The 17,620-nt window shown below is 35.4% G+C and overlaps 1 protein-coding gene and 1 long non-coding RNA gene across 2 annotated transcripts; one reads left to right on the top strand and one right to left on the bottom strand.

The window, feature by feature from the left end:
* The first annotated feature begins 631 nt into the window (after nucleotides 1–631).
* Nucleotides 632–7,442, top strand: LOC127866458 (uncharacterized). Its single transcript, XR_008043013.1, has 3 exons — nucleotides 632–760; nucleotides 6,503–6,565; nucleotides 7,341–7,442. It is a non-coding gene; the product is annotated as an uncharacterized LOC127866458 (long non-coding RNA).
* Nucleotides 7,443–13,227: 5,785 nt separating this feature from the next.
* LOC127833490 (pantetheinase-like) lies at nucleotides 13,228–16,279 on the bottom strand. The gene is made up of 2 exons (XM_052358774.1): nucleotides 15,521–16,279; nucleotides 13,228–15,170 (listed from the first exon to the last, which is right to left on the bottom strand). The coding sequence occupies exons 1-2, from the start codon at nucleotides 15,737–15,739 to the stop codon at nucleotides 13,791–13,793; spliced, it is 1,599 nt and encodes a 532-aa protein (XP_052214734.1). The 5' UTR covers nucleotides 15,740–16,279; the 3' UTR covers nucleotides 13,228–13,790.
* Between the last annotated feature and the right edge of the window lie 1,341 nt (nucleotides 16,280–17,620).

Genomic DNA, 17,620 nt, shown 5'->3' with positions numbered 1-17,620 from the left:
TATAAGGATTATAGTTGCATGCAATTATGGTTTTATTTTGCAATGTAACTTCGCTTGCAGAAAATAATGCTTGTAAAAGCATGTTCACAGGACCTACTTTCTTGCTGGTAATGTAAGTTCCATCTGGTTTACATACTCTTAGTTTTACATGAAGTTGGGTTCCTTTCAAGTCTAAATAGTCCATAGAATTTGTTCCTCTGATTCGAAACTCAATCGGAGTATTTTCCGACACTTGTGAGGATGGTCGTACCTCTTGATAGTAAACATATTCCACAGAAACTTGGGTTGGTGGTACATCAAATAATTGCAAACTCTCTGGTATCCCCTCACTAAAGCTGTTTGCTGATAAATACGACTCATTTATCTGTAAACAATATATAACAAATAACGTTTTCTGTTTAGTTGATATAGATTAAAGTCTGTTTTTCGCTCGATTTTGTTATTTTGTAACGTTTTTGTTCTTCGTTTGGTTTGATTTTGTAACGCTTTTGCTATTTTTCTTAGCAAATGTTTTTGAGTTTGTAACCTCTATCCTCTCTTTTTTGATAAATTTATTCGATTTTGTAACGTTTTTTCTCTTTTGTAGCGTTTTTGCGCTCTTTTTTGGTCAAATTTCTCGATTTTATAACGTTTATTTCTGCTGAATTTAACGAGTTTGTATCCTCTCGTTTTAGCTCACTCTTCGCTTGATCAACTGTTTGTTGCGCGGGCGACACAGCTTTTATATTTACGGAACAAACCTCATCCTTCGATTGAGATGGTATGATTAATCTTTTGTCCATATAGTACTTGATCCATGACTGTGGGTTAGGTACATATACATTAGATAAATTCATGATGCCTTAAAATGAAGAGTCATATGCACGGGTGATGTTATTAAAGATGCTAACTGTCCGTCTTCTGTTTTAGTACTGAAACTTAATTGATATATTTCCATTCTTTTTATCGGTATATAAAATGGAAAATCATATATATATCTATTTATATATATTGATAACCATTTATTATTACTAAGCCGTTTATCTATTCTTTGTAAAACGAAATGTTCTTCTCCATAAAAAATACTTTCCCCACAAATATCTGAGTAAATAAACACATGATCAACGTTTTTCATGTTTGAACTATTAGTAAACGATATATCACATAATGCCACTTTCCAATTACCATTTAACCTCAATGTTAATTTTAACTGCACTTTAAAATTATTGGGTGAAATGCCATTAAACATGTATTTACATTAATCACTTCTTATATAAACATATCGTTCCATGTTTATTTTTCTCGTACTTGACTAGCATCGATCCATTGATTAAATAACTTGACAAAATATTATTTTTTCCCTTGTATTGTTCTTGTTGTTAGAATTTGCTCAATAAACCACAAGCTATCTTCATCTTTATCCACTAAAAGAAGTTCATGTTCATTCATGTATCCTAAAACAGGTTCGTCATAAAAATGTATAACTTTATATTGCGGTATTCCTTGATTTAACATTCTTTCCGTTATTTTAAAGCGGGTATATACGATTTTTTATATGTGTTTAATTGTAATATATTGATAGAATATGTTACAATTACATAAAATAGGCAAGAAAAATTATACATTAAAGCCGAATTTCATAAAATGCAGCAAGGACAAATTACTAAAGCCGAATTTCATAAAATGCAGCAAAGACAAATTAGCGGCCCGAGCCGATTGTGACGTACATATTTTCCTACAATAACCGAAGCATTCGTCTTTGTATTAGGATTGGAGTTAGTGTTCGTGTGTCGTATGAATAGATATCGTTGCAGGAATTTAAATAAACCGTTAAACTAAGTTTAGATTCACATCGTAAATGTATGATATACATGCTGGCGAATTCGGCTGTACAGCCGTTTTCAATTTCAGAATTAAATATCTGGCTTATTTCGCATATTTCGACACATGTTCTTCTTAACTTTTATTTCAATTTATATTGAAATATACATATAATACGTTTTTTTACACATTTTATATAAATTCATAAATATTTGACAAAATCGTATATACCCGCTTTAAATACTAAGGTTTATCTATTAAAAAAATAAACACGGTTATTTTGTTGACATTTCTACAGAATGTTTGGTCTTTATCGTTATTGTGGTGTTTCGTTGGGCGCAGTGTAGCAGTTTCTAGACTGTGCCACAATAATATTTTCGATATAAACGCATTTTCTCAGATACGAATATGCACCAGTCAATTTAACTGAGCATCCGGTTTCATTAATCTTTCCGCAGCTTTTCTCGCATCAGGCAAGTACGTAAATTTATCCATTTGCATCGCCCTGCTTCGAGGAAGAGGTATCAAACGGAAGGCAACAACGGTAGCCGCAACAACGGAGATATTGCCTGAGCCGACTGTTGATCGGCCAGCGGGAAATTCTGTTATAGATTTTGACAAAATAATCCGCGATTCAAATATTGTTTCAACTCAAGATGTTCAAACAACCAAATGTTTGAACATGGCTTCGGGGTGTGGTGGTATTGGTTCCTCTTCTTTGGCTGGTTTGAACATGACTCGTTGCACAAGCGACGAAGTGTTTTCACATGTCCCAATCCAGATAAGAGACAAAAATTGGAAAGGCCAATATATTAATTTAGTATTGTTGTTGAGGGGCTCGTCAGAGCTGCAGGAATTTTGTGCTGGGGCACATAATGTCAGGGCCCAAATGGGGAGATTGTAACTAAAATCCAAAGTGGACAACTCTCAGGTCCAAATTATCAATCAATGGACTGATGCATTTATTATCTTCATGGCCGTATACATAGTTCACCATAAAGATGAGGCCCCTAGTCTATTGAAATACATGTTCAACATTAGGGAGGCTGCAAACAAGCAAATAGGATTTGCTTGGCGAGCTTATGACGTGCAGTTTAGACTTAGATAGGAAGTCAATCCAGCGCCTTGGGCATTGATCAATACAGATCTTTTGTGGCGGTGCTCCCTTTCAAGGGATAATATGCAATCTTCCAGCGAAACAGCAAGGGGTAGGACTGGTAACTCTTACCCTTGTATTGATTTCAACAAGGGCTCATGTGCTTGGCCTGTTTGTAGGTTCGCCCACGTTTGTACACATTGTGGGGCTAATCATCCAGCCACATCATGCTTCAGGAGAGAGGTATTGGCCCCCTCAAGAAGCCCGGCCTTCGTTTTTCCAGTCCAGGGTACAGGCCTAGCTTTAACAGAGGGGCCAGTAATGGCCAATCCCGTCAAGCAAGACCCTTGTAATTTTGATTTGTCTTCCATTGCCCCTACTCCAGTCAACTTCACTTCTTTGTCGAGGGCACTAGCAGCATATGAAAATCGGGTAGATGCTGATATTATTTTGGATGGTTTTGCAAATGGTTTCAAGTTACACTATTCTGGGCCAAGGCTACCAAGAAACTTTAGCCGGTCGAATAGCTGGCCCCTTTAAGGATCGACCTTTGCCAAATTTGCAGTGCTCTCCAATTGGGATTGTACCTAAAAAAAAGTGCGGGCGAATTTAGATTAATACATCACTTGTCCAGTCCAGTAAATGGGTTTATAAATGATTTTATCGATTCTAAAATATGCTCAGTCCAGTATGCAAGTTTTGACGATGCTGTTTATATGATTCACAATTTGGGAAAAAAATGCAAATTATTTAAAATGGATTTAAAGAACGCTTTTCGTCTATTGCCAGTTAGATTGGAAGATATTGAGTTGTTAGGTTTTCAATTAAGAAACCATTTTTATGTTGATAAAGCATTGTCAATGGGCTGTTCTATAAGCTGCCACCGTTTTGAAAGATTTGCAACCTTTCTGGAGTTTCATATCAAGAGTAAAATGTCAGGTTGTTTTTTTATTCACTACTTTGATGATTTTTTATGTGGAGCTAAAGACTTGTTAAGTTGCGAGTTAGCGATGCAATTCTTTGCAGATTGTTTAAATGATTTAAGTGTTCCGTTAGCTAAGGAAAAAACCGAGGGGCCATCAGAAATGCTGGTGTTTTTGGGTTTGGAAATTGACACAATCGTTCGAAATCCCAATGAAAAAGTAGAGGGAATTGTTTCGAAAATTAACTCAATCCTTAGTAGGTCAAAGGCAACTCTTAGAGAAATGCAAAGTTTAATTGGCTCCTTAAATTTTGCTTGTAGAGCAGTGGTGACAGGCAGGCCATTCTGCAGACGGTTAATTAATGTCATATGTGGGCTCAGCAAACCTCATCATCATCTAAGAGTTAGTAGAAGCATTCGGCTTGATTTAGCGATGTGGTTATAATTTTTCCCAAATCACAATGGTATTTCAATGTTTCATAACAAATTTTGGGTTACGAATGACGATGAACAATTATACAGTAATAGTTCAGGTGGGCAAGGATTTGGTGTATATTTTAGTGGTCATTGGGCATATTCTGCATGGCCTGAAGCATGGTGTCTCGAAGGAATAACATCGGGCATAACAGTTTTAGAATTGTTCCCTATACTGGTATGTTTACATTTATGGGGGTCAGATTTATCTCGTATAAAGATAAGGTTCATGTGTGATAATAAGGCTGTAGTTGACATAATAAATAGTATGACTTCAAAATCTGATAGGGTGATGGTTATTTTGCGACACATAACTTTAGTATGTTTGCGCCAATGTATCGCCAGATGGGCCTGTCATATACCAGGAACTGCGAATTGTCTCGGTAACAGGTGGACAAATTTCGGACTCATGCACCGGAAGCGGACCCAAGCCCCCAGTTGGTGCCAGACTTTCTTTAGCAGATTTGGGACGGGGAGTAAATCGATTGTTGGGTGCCAGTTTAGCACCCAATACCGCATTAGCCTATAAGACTGCATAATGTGCATTTAGTAGTTTTTTGAGTGAATTTGGTTTGCCTAAAACTTACCCTATTAGTCCAAATCATCTTGTGTTGTTTATTACTTACTGTTTTGAAAGAAATCTTTCCCCAAACACAATTAACACCTATGTAGCAGGCGTTAATCACAAGCATAAATTAATGGGTTTTCGAGACTTGAGGGAATCTTTTCTAGTTAAGAAAGTGTTAGAAGGCTGTTTTAGGCAGAGGAGAACTAAAGATATACGTTTGCCAATCACCATAAATATTGTGTCTGATATTTCTGCTAGTCTGCCTACTGTAGTATTTGCTATGACAATTATGAAACTATTCTTTTTAGAGCTGCATTTCTGGTTTGTTTAGAGTAAGTGAAATTGTAGTATCTTCATATGCCAATGCATATCGTTCCATTTCAAAAGGCGATGTATTCTTGGATGGAGTTGGAAAATGTGTATAGGTTGAAATGGATGTTTCACAAAGCTTATTCTTACTAAATTACCCAAACGAAATTTATTTCGCAGAGACTTTTTTTATTGTCTTTGGTCTTAAGTACATTTTTGACCAAACTTCAATCTCGTTGTTTTTATTTATAGCACTAGTGATAAACCATTCAAACTTCTATGAGGCGATTGATTATAACTTCTTACAACGTCCTGTAAATGATCGATGTATCTAGAATCCCGCTTTTTTCGCATAAACCGAAACATCATACTACGCAATGTACGAATAACTCTCTACGCATAATTGGCTTTTGATACATTTTGTGTTGTAAAAACATAAACTCCATTCTTTTTCATAAATTTGTTATAGTCTGTGTTTACAAATTCTGACCCTTTATCAGCTGTTATTTGCTTAAATCTTTAATATATCCTTGATAGCTGTCAACACAGTAGTTGCTTTCTTATTTAAAAGCGGTTTCACTAAAAGAAAACGTGAAAAAATGTCAATTACTATAAGTATAAACTTGTAACCATTATTATCCTTGAATAGATTTTCAACACTCATCAAGTCGATATCTGCTTGATCATTTTAACCAACACTTGAACTTTTGGCGTTTTATATCTATGTTGAATTTGTTTCTGCAACGCGTACGAGTCCTTTTTGTTAAGCCATTTCTGTATAAAATGAATGCTTAATTCTCCCGAATAATTTCTGTTTAATAATATATGTAATTTTACATCTCCTAAGTAACGTCCAGGCTTTTTCGCATTAAAATAATATTTTGAAAGAATGTTCTCCTATTGCGATACATCCATTTCTAAAAGTAAACGTAGTATGGTTAACCTAATAACAAACCATTCTTTAAATAAAGCTAACAAATGCAATATCTGACATTATAGTTTTATTCGCATCATATTACATCAAAACACACAAATACAGCATACTACAACATCAATATGATCAAATGTAACACATTCTACACATAAACAAACAGAATTTATTCATTAGCAATGACATTATCAATAAAAGATACTTATCGCTTTAAAGTGTTCCATTGAAACATTTTCAAGTGGATACCGAGTATGGTAGTAGTTCCATATACAAACTTCCTTATGTCTATTAACGTATATCTCGGTTGTTTACACACAGTTAAATACACATTTTGAGTTAGATCAAACTGCTTTACATTCATACACATTGAATGGTTCCAATTTTCCATCGTTCTCGTTTCAGGATGAGGAGGCTCTCTTCCTATCAACACGTAACCGGGATACGCAGTCGTAATAATCATCAAAAGTATGCCAATCCATTTTACTACCGTTAAATTACATTAACTAGTCCTTGAACATACAGATTATCCATGTTCTACATCAAACAGATCCGATTTGGTTTGCTCATAAATCAATTTCCCATCAGACTCATCAGCTTTTGTTGGTTGTTTCATTCTTACTAGCACAAAATTCAAATTGACACTGACAAATGTTTCAAGCTAACTCGTCTTTTATTTCTGCTTAAAAAGACGGTTTTCCGCGTGTAATATTGTTTGAATCGTTCTGTGCATTTTTCTTTTCCATGAATCCGTTTTCATCATCTGTAAACAGTCCTTGCTCGAAATGACTTTCTTATGCAGTTCGATCAAAGAATTACTTAGGTTGAGTCCTCGAACCGTATCTCCCCATGCAAGAAGAATGTTCATTTCGTGCACTGCCTCTTCCATATCATCAAAATATAAATCGTATACAAGCTGGTCGTCTTCCCATAAATCACGCATCAAACAATCGTGTTGTAATTGAGACGGATGGTCTATATAACATCCATAACATTGGTTCTTTATCACGCTATATTTAACTTCTATCAATGCTTTTGCGTATATAATCAAAGTAAGAGTTCATAAGTGTCACACATGTTTCGGGTTTAGTAATGTGATTCAACGTAATCTGTCCGCTAGTTTCAAAGTGGGATGACATGATTCCTTGTCTATCGTTCTGAGTAGAATGTAGTGTAACGAATGTGCATCAATTTATATCCTAGTTAGGTTCCCGCTCAAATATTCACATTTTTAAAGTTTCAGGATGCAAGCGTGACCGCCATGGGCTCCACAACGATTCAGATACAAACTTGTCTTGACTTGTGTGTGTAATACTGCGTATAAATAAACAATTTGGTAAATTGATTTTGAGTTGTTCAATAACGTTATCATCCGTTTTCCACTGACTAAGTCTAAGTGAACACGAAAAACATTGTACAATATCACCTCTACCAATATAATAAAATCCAGCGGAAGTTAACTGATATTTGTTAGGTAGTAATTGTAAAGGCCAAGCGTCAAACGTATCAAGTCTGTTGCTGTCATATTTCAGATCTGATGCATCAAATGTCAGTCCTTCAATCTCCATGTTTTCAAAAAGAAATTGTGACTGTTGATTTTCAAGAAATGAAGCTAGCGACAAAACACTTTCTTTTAAATCACATAACGATAAAAACTGGTCCAATTCTAAGCGAATGATGGATTAATGATTTTAACAATGTACATACAACCTTCTGCGTTTTAATTTCAAATTGATCGTGTACTCTCCAAAACTACATAAAATTTTCTGTAATGTGGGATGCCACTGCACACTTTCAAATCCATCTAATAATTGTAAGCTTTCTTTCGTAAACATCAGTTGCGCTTGTGTCATAGTAAATAACACTCTTCAAGTACATTCGAAAATATATCGGGTTCGCACGAAAAAGCACCAATCATTTAAAACGTTTGCGCGCCGATAATGTGTTTCAATACCGCTCGCTTTTCAAATACATTCAAAATCATATCGGGTTTGGCGAAAAAAAAGCGCCAATAGTTTAAATCATGTGTGCGCTGATATTGTGAAATCGCTTATCAATCTAATACCAAGAAGTCACGCACAACTGACAAGTGAATTACACGCTCATTACACCGAAAACAATAAACACCGATTTATAACCATACCCCTAAGCGAATACATACATAACAGCACCAGTGAAAACCAATAACTCACACCCTTGCACCTGGACTATCGATCGATTTGACCTCAACTTGACCCGCACCTAAAGGCACCTAACAAAATTGCCGCGAGATTTTTCAAATTACCCTACTATCATTGTCAAACCACACATTAGTGTAAGTAGATAAAAATTATACTACGGGAGTGCACATCATATGTGCCCTCACATTCCTTATTATGTGTATATTTCTTCACCATCGAAATATATCGTCTGTTAATATTTGATTTACACGCAGTTTTCTTTATACACATTTAAATCACACTTTCATAGACGCGTCATGCGAAAATGGGTCTTATGCGTTTCGGCCAGCGTATCGTAAGCCAAACATGTGCATTTACGAACTCTGGTCAGAGGCGATGCTGTTCGCTATAAAATCACTCAATGCGTTATGGTCGCATTATGTATCTCCTGACCAGACGGGGAGATGCGCAGGCTGAGTGGGCTATATATATGATTGGTGCATATGGAATAAGACCCATTTTCGCATGACGATTGTCATTTAAAATCTCATTGCGAATTTTAAATGGCACATTTGAGCACAATTCTTGTCGATACAAAATTGAATTCAAAATAGCAAACTTGTATATAAGAGCAGCCTATCCAGGCGTTCAGGAACGATTTCCAGACGCTGATCGAGTACGGCAAACATTTGTAGTTGGGTAATTAAACGATCTTCCTCTTATCGGGACACTATACTATTTCGAAAATGTTTGTTTTCTCATCTTCAAGGCAAAACTGTGTTTATCGATAGTCAATTATATTTTCCCCGGACGATTTAGTGAACGAGTACTGACCCTGAAATTCTGCGAGATGGATTTTAACGCGAAATTGTACCAAGGCCACAATTTGTGTCGTTTGAACTTACAGAGAGTAGTCCGAAATTCCTTACACTGAACAGTGCTACATCCTTTGCGCTGAGCACAGACACAGTGATGTAACAAAAATTCAGAGGTTTTATCTCGAACCAGCCTATGAAATATTCGAAAATATTCATGCGTGTCTGCTGGCGTTATGTAAGTCATTTAAGGTGAAAAGCTGGGTAAAACAGCTATGCCGGAAAAGTGCATTAGTGCTCTATACCTATGTTTAGGTCAGAGTTGTTGACACCGTGTGAACTGCTAGGGTAACAAGTAATGCACAAACAACAAAGTACGGGTCAACATGGCTGTCTTAATGACTACCTAATTCGTTAGTAAAACGTATTGCTCGCAGATATGTTTTACTTATTTATTTTCATCAATTATCTTATTGTATATTTTGAATTTGTATATGGTGTCAAAAATCAAAAGTTTTGTACAGGGAATTTCCATTATGTAATTATATTCTTAGTGAGGTAGGTATTCGATATTCCAACAATATTCATTTAATATGATGGTGATTGCAAATTGTCTTTATATGCCTTCAGAACGACAAAATGGGCAATGTTGTTGTTATTTTGTCTAAGTTATCTCTATAAAATAAATAGGATGATAAAAAGTGCACACAAATCTCGACCCGTGCGTTATGACACACTCTTTATAAATTTGAATGGCGTGTGCTCACTTCAAACTGGCGATTAATTTTGAAAAATGAGTTGCGTCTTAAATGATGTAATAGCGAACAACTTCAGTGCCTTCAGCGCTTTGATTTCTTTTATAACTGTCGTATTGTGTTGAATGTAATTTTCAGTATTGTTTTTTCGAACTCAGAATTACACGCAACTGAAGTAACACTTTAATTTTTATTTTATTAATTAGAGAATTCATATATGTAACTTATTCACCCTGTTCATCCCTGAGTGCATTATATTATTGTATTAAATGTCAATCTGTTTATGTGAGTATATGCAGTATTGAAATGAAACCTGCTGGGAAAAAAAAACCAAATAATAATTAAAACAATATTTTCGTTTGATTACTACGTGGTGCAATAATGTTTCCGAGAATACAAACTTACAATATAAAATGGTATATATTTATCAATCATAATCTTGAATTAAGATAGTTAATATACAGTCACAGGCAGTTCGATTTGCACCACGTCCGTCTGTTTTGTACACTGGATATCTAACAAAGCTTCAATACTATCATTCACTGTACAAAAATATCCAATGCAAAATAAAATTAACATAACATTTAAATAGTGTCAACACACCTCTTACACGGGATGGGGAAGGTGATGACATTGGAATTTCATAGGTTGCCGATGATGTAGTATATTTCAAGTTTTTTATTCAAATAACATAAGAAACACGATAGTCTGACTGTGCCTAAACATGGCAACATCGAAAGTAATATGCGGTTTTTGATCAAGACGAACAGCTGCAGTTTGATATTTTTTCCCTTTTGAACCATGTTGAGAATACTTTAATGTGACTTATGCATAGCAAAATATATATAGACATGCATGTGATATATGCGTATATTTAAGTTCGCAGAGACATAGATTAAGCATGGATAAAGTCTACATGGTGATTTGTATGTGTCCGAAGAAATGCACAATGGCTGTCCGGTGAACGCAGTTTTCATGTCAGTTTTGAAAACTAGACTAATAAAATAAATAGCAGGTTTGTAACTGAGTTCAATTCAATCGTCAACCGTCTTTAATTTCTCGATCTTCTCTAAATCTGGCAAAATAAGTCCCGCATATCATTGAGTAACTATTCGCATGCTCTTAAAAAACACGACATTAATTCTGAATATCATTCGCTTCATTGCTATTCTAAATAGTTTAAATAATGTGTGTGGTAAATGGTGTCTGGCGAATAGTGTATGCATGTACTCCGCTTCGAGACGGTCGTGAACACGTACCAGTGTGTTTGCTTATTAAGTGGCTCATTGCTGAAGCTTGAAATAAAAAGGCACACGGAACACAATGTAACCTAGTCGGTGGTAGTCCAACTTGTTGACGCTCTCAAATATTAAGCTTCTTTATATATTGGTAATATTTGGAGCCCATATAAAAAGTATCTCTAAATTCTTGGCGCGTCTTATAAATAAGACTAAGTCGGTGGATCACAATAATGTACACAAGTTAACAAAGTTTAAATGGCTGTTTAGTTTGCTCCTTACGTTAAAACACGAACGCTTTCCAACGTCGTAAAATACAAGATCAAAACGAGGCATAACGGCCTCACTACAACAACACGTTTTGTGTCCTCTATCACCGGCTGTGTGTGTGGTAATTTCAAACTACTCAAGTGAATAAGTTAATAAACATTGAAACACTCGATGGTAACGTGTGCAATTTTCGCCGGGACGTGTGCAGAGGAAAGTGTCAAAAAAGTACAACGTAAATACGACATATGCAACGGAATGTAACGAATACACACGGAATAAACCGATGTTTTGACGCTAATTTTGACATACGTTAATAAACAAGTTATGATTAAAACCGGATTGTCAAACACTTATTGACGTTTTATACCCGAGGCAAGGAAATGATGGTCGTCAAACTAATCATAATTGCCACGTTTATGGAGTGAGTGTCTTTCATAAAAATGTATGAAATTTGGTTTATCGCGTTGGTCAAAATTCGATTATTATATTTATACAATGATGCCCCAAACATTCGCTATTTTACAACAATGCCATAAGCTCTTTGTGCAGCATAGATTCCTTATTTACGTCAGAAACTATACTTGTATTAATAAAGATACGATGTTATTCACCCCTGATTTGTTGGTAATAGCAAAGTATTTCACAGTAATGTATTAATGCTCCAATTCTTATATGGCAGCAAATGGTAATTGAATGCATTGAAAAATAAGACGCTGTAGTGTCCCTCGGGAAAGGTCTACATATCGGTCGAACTATACAATAAAACACTCATGTTAATATAACTGTAAATGACAGAGAACAACGGTCGATTTGAGTAGAACATTTATTTAATATCGCATAAATATTTATTTTTGTATATGTATTAATCTACGATAAGTATATTCAATCAGATAGACGTTCGCCGTTTTAAATTTTTTTGTAGTCCAGCGCTATACTAACTGAGCTATCATTGCCGACTACAACCGCCATAAGTATCAGCTGTACTGAAAGGTCTAACACCAAACGCAATCAGATAGTGGCAAAGTGTGTTCTGACAAACAAATAAAAAAATTAGTTTTTCGTATGCATATCAGCATTGAAGCAACAGCATAGAAATGCAAAAACAATCCCTGATCGAGATTTTTTTTAAAGACATCATGGATTAGCCACTGCGCATCACTTGGGCTTTGCCATAACTTTCACTACGTGTGTCCTTACTTCCACTTACTTGCATTTCCTACTTACAGAATGATAAACGTTTTGCAATTTGCAAAAAGTATGCAACTACACTTTTATTCTGCCACAAAACAAGAGGAATTTAACGGTGTAGTTTTCCGTCTATATGTCAGTGTGTACGTCAGTTTGTTCTGATATCTTGTCGGGACTAAACCTTAATACTATGGCAAGTAGTTTTTAATTATCTTGACACACGTGATCACCTTTATGGTAATGCCAATCATGAAAACAACTTTTGTCAAAATCGCATAGGTCACGCGCACACTTACAAAGTAATACAGCCTTTTTATAATAAGAAAATACATGTGATAGAAGGATTAATTCATTTGCCATTTAGTGAAAATATGACGCGAAATAGATAGCCGCGTATATTTCAATATTTCATTCCGGTGACTAACCATTTTTGTCTGTGGCAATATGGGTAATTCGTGTATGAGGCAATTAATTAAGTTAAAATATCTCAATATATTTCATAATAAAAAGGACTTAATATTGCTATTAAAAACTCTCAATTCATAATTGTCATAAATGGTCGTTACTGGTGCCGATCAACATAAAAAATAGTTTTTACATGTTAACTATATTTTTTTTTACTATTATGTTTTGTCTTGGTTGGCAAAAAGGTGTCTAATAAAAGAATAGCTGAATTAAATCGTGAGCAACACAACCAGGCAATCCTTAGTCTTGTATCATTTATTATTGTAGAAAAAGCCAAATATAATACCATGCGCTTTATTAATTTCTGTTTCTGTCATGCTTATTGATATTAATACTAATTTTTCCTGCAAAATGAAATACTGAACATTTTCAATAATTATATTTAATTGAAAAATTGGGGCGAAATTCTTTTTATAACAAATGGGTAAAAAACAGAATTTGCAACACGAGTATGAACAAGAGCTGTCTCCATCGGAAGACATATGCCCCCGAAAAACGCTTTTTCGAAACCTAAACGCAGATTCCGAAACCTAAACGCGTACTTTAAGTTCAAGGTCAAGGTCAAAGGGGTAAACAAATGTGTGCGTATGAAAAGGCAATGTTCATATACACATGCATACCAAATATAAAGTTTACATCTGAAGCGACATAGAAGTTATGAGCATTTTTCAAAACCTAAACGCAAAAGTGTAACGGACAGACGGACGGACAGTGCGATCACTATATGCCCTCCTTTGGGGGCATAAAAATTACTTGAACGTTTTACCAATAATACGAAAGTAATCAAGCGCCAAGCAAATTTGCTAGATAAAACAACATGAAATAACATATGAAATACACATGAAATGAAAACTTTTTGACGGCAGAGAATGTTCGGCTTCACTTGATGCATCACTATTTGATTGTTCATATTCTGCCGAGACGCTGTTAAAAACAACAATTGCCAACATTGGTTTGTCAAATGCATCGCTTTCTATTATGGCTTTGCTTCTGCTGAAATTATATTTGTTCAGTTCCATAGTGTGGTGTTGACCATCAGAGGATGTCGAAAGAAATGGAAACACAACGCCAGGATTAAAGAATCCCTGAAGTTTTACGTAAGAAAATGTAGACGAGGCTTTATCGACTGGTCTACCGCACGACGCAGTTTCGTTCGTGGCACATATGTGGATGGCACAAAACTGCATATGTATATATCCAGGAGAAAGCATGAAATAGTCTAAGGCACTCAAAACAAACAGTTCCGTTTCGTTCTTTACATTGAAGTCGTACTCAACTGCACAGCATACTTTCTCATAGCAAGTGAACGCCCAGCCTGAATCACCGGTTAACATAACCAATGACATATTCATGCCAAAAATGTAAAGCCCGCTGATGGAAGAGTTCATGTATTGTGCAAAGTCATTTGCAGCTATGACACCAAAACCTTGTAAAGAAGGCTCTTTTTGATTGATCGTAATGTCCATGTTGTCAAAGGTGTCGATCTCTTTAACTAGTAATTCACCCTCAGAATTTTCTACATCCATATTTGAACTTACTTCCACTTCGTTTCCATATATTCCAGATCCAGCCATTTTTTGATCATAGCTCCGAGCATTGGAAACAGCTATGGTGATGTTATTGATTGAAATTCCAGCATACATTTGCACCGGTAATACAAACGGATAAAAAACATTCCAGGCGGAAGTAACAAGTAAGTTCCGAATCCCATATTGTTCAATCAAAGTTTGTGTCGGGTTCTCATGTAACAGATCAAAGCACACAACAGTTCCGAACCTCCCGAAGTCGGTAGTGAAAAAGACGAATTCATTGTTGGGCGCAGGATCGAATAAAGGCGTTTCATCGAACATATTCCGTTTGTGATAACGAGCTATCAGACGCCCATTGTCGTCAAACACGACGTTGGTGTTAAACTGGTACCTACCATCTACGGGACAAGACTTGTCGGTTGCTTTGCTGCACGGTTTTATGTCACCCATGTTTGCTACGATGTATATACCTGACGTCTTTGCCCGGCAACTTAAGACTTTAAGCACCTTTGTGTTATTAAAGCGCTCAGGTTCCTCGCACGGGTTCCAGACTAGGGATCCATCTGGGATGTTTTCCAAGAAAGGAATCATCGAATCTCGTGTGTGGTAGAATCCAGTGATGCCATACTCCGGAAAGATAACTATTCTCGCGCCCTAAAATAAAAACATGTTTACGCACTAAATAAAATGAAATACCAGGAAAAAAACGATTATGAGAAACAGTTCTGGCCCATGTGTTTACAATAACGTTAAAATAATTATATCTTATTCCTGATCAGTTTATGATTATTAAACAGAAAACAATTCTCCACTATATCAATGTGTTTTAATACCTTTAATACATTTAATAATTCTATAATCAAATAAAAGAATCCTCTTATTTCAGTACACAAGACAAATTTACATTTCGAATGCAAAAAAATGCAATTACACTCAATAGAACTGATTTTATGCGCTGAATAAACAGGTTTCACATTCTACAACCTTGATTATTTTCTACTTGCCTGTTTTGATGCTTCGTCAGCTATTGTATCTATAAAGTGTAGATTATTTTTCATAAACTCAAATGCTTCCGCTCTTGTGAAGCTCCCATTCGCGTTTTGATGAGATATCACAGCGTGTTCATACACGGCAACTTTAACCTTCACACTCTGCACAATATGCGCCATTAAAACAAGCCACCCCAATCTCAGAAAATATCCGACGTTGTTGTACGGAACCATGACTTTTTATGGAGGTAAAATAACACACTGACTCATAATACTGCATAAGCTAACGAAGTTCCGCAAATTCTGTATTTAAATGGCATTCATAATTGTTTTTATTTGCCATGCAACTGTTATTTGACCTGTTTTTAATGGTCACATTTCATGCTCCCCCACACTTTCGTATACACTCAATATACATCCGGAAAAGGTCAGGGCAATGTTAAGATCAATACCAAACACTTTACTTAACACGTCCTCTTATCTAACCACGCAATAAGCTTCAAAATTCCATTCAGGTTGTTTTCATATACATTCGACGATTATAAAGCGCCCATAACAAGTATTCATCTTTCAATGGCACATTGCAAAATAAACATGACGGTCTTACGATGCACGCATTAGTTTTAGAATCGCTTATCCTTATATATAAATATTCTTACGGCATCCTCTACGTATATCAATTCAATTAAGTATTTATGTAGAAGACGTGCTTCACTGCTTTCACAACCGAAGAAAAGCTATGTAAATCATCCATAACCCTTGTGTTCTGTACGGTGGCATAGAGGTGACATTCACTTCTATTTTTGTTCCCTACCGGTTTCACCGGAGGGGACTTATAGCGAGATCATATGGTGCTTGAATTCAGGGGAATTCATCACTTTTTGATAAAAGCAACACACTTTGTATAAAGTATTTAAGGCAAAATAGGCTATGGACCCAATTCATATTTTTCAAAATGGCCGCCATTTTCAAAATGGCCGCCAACCTTTAAAAAAAAGGAGAAAAAATCGAGGTGCTGATCGTTTGTTTCGATCTTTTACAAATCAAATGAAATATTACAATACTTTATTACTAATTATGCTGATAATCAAAAATCTTTGCTAGAAAAACATGTATTTTTAGTATTTTGTTAATTTTGTACTTTTTGTGAGGTCAAAAGGTCATTTTTGGGGGCGAAATTATGCTTTTTTGGCAAATATTCATAAACCTAATATAATAAATAAATCCATAAAGGTCACCGAGTTTTAAAATGGTATTTTTTTATTTAGATTTTTGTATATTTTATGCAATACAAAGTTTTGGGCTGACGGTATGCATGCAATTGTGTTATTTATAAAGTCTAACTTTCTAGAGCCACATGTACACTTTTTGAAACCAACGAACAAAATCTATCTAAAGTTGAAATATATCATGATATATTAAAATGCTGCCCTATATGTGTGCATCTTTTTTCACAACTATTTTCTTCATGCTATTCATGAAAAAAATAGCACAGTTACTTCTCTTTGTTTGGTATTCCCCCATTTGACTGTAAAGCAGGCGATCACTTCCTTTACAGTTTTTTCAACGTTTTTCTTTAAAAGTTGTCGTACTTTTGAATAGTCAGTTTGGAATGGTAAACCAGATTTTACTTTTCCTATATTTTTTAAAACTGGGTTTATATCATTCTATGACATGTAAGGTCAAATAATTTTATTAAGCTCAAATTTTCATGTCAATATTTTGGCGACCATCTTGGATTTCAAAATGGCCGTCACAGAAATTGGAAGCACAATTGTCAAACGCTCGTTACTTGGACATTTGTGGGTATAAAATGACCAAAATGGTGTTAAAATGCGCATAATATACTGTTAAACATTTTCGTGTCAAATTTCAATGTCATTGATTTGGCGGCCATCTTAAATTTTAAAATGGCCGCCACGAAAATTGGTAAAATAACAGAAAAACACTCATTACTTGGATATTTGTGGGTATAAAAGGACCAAAAGGTTGTCAAAATGCTCACGACACACTTAGGGACATTTCTGTGTCAATTTTGAATGTCAGTGATTTGGCGATCTTGGATTTTAAAATGGCCGCCTGGAAATTTGGTAACAAAACAGAAAAACTCTCACA

The sequence above is a fragment of the Dreissena polymorpha genome, chromosome 1 (assembly GCF_020536995.1).
Source record: "Dreissena polymorpha isolate Duluth1 chromosome 1, UMN_Dpol_1.0, whole genome shotgun sequence".
Lineage (NCBI taxonomy): Eukaryota > Metazoa > Mollusca > Bivalvia > Myida > Dreissenidae > Dreissena > Dreissena polymorpha.
The sequence above is the reverse complement of the archived record's forward strand: the minus strand, read 5'-3'. Positions and strand labels throughout refer to the sequence as shown.

Bases quoted from the DNA above. Each gene is read 5' to 3' on its own strand.
- LOC127833490 (XM_052358774.1), bottom strand. From the start codon at position 15,739: ATGGTTCCGTACAACAACGTCGGATATTTTCTGAGATTGGGGTGGCTT. The intron at 15,171-15,520 runs GCAAGTAGAAAA...TTTTTATTTTAG, and splicing joins CTGACGAAGCATCAAAACAG to GGCGCGAGAATAGTTATCTT.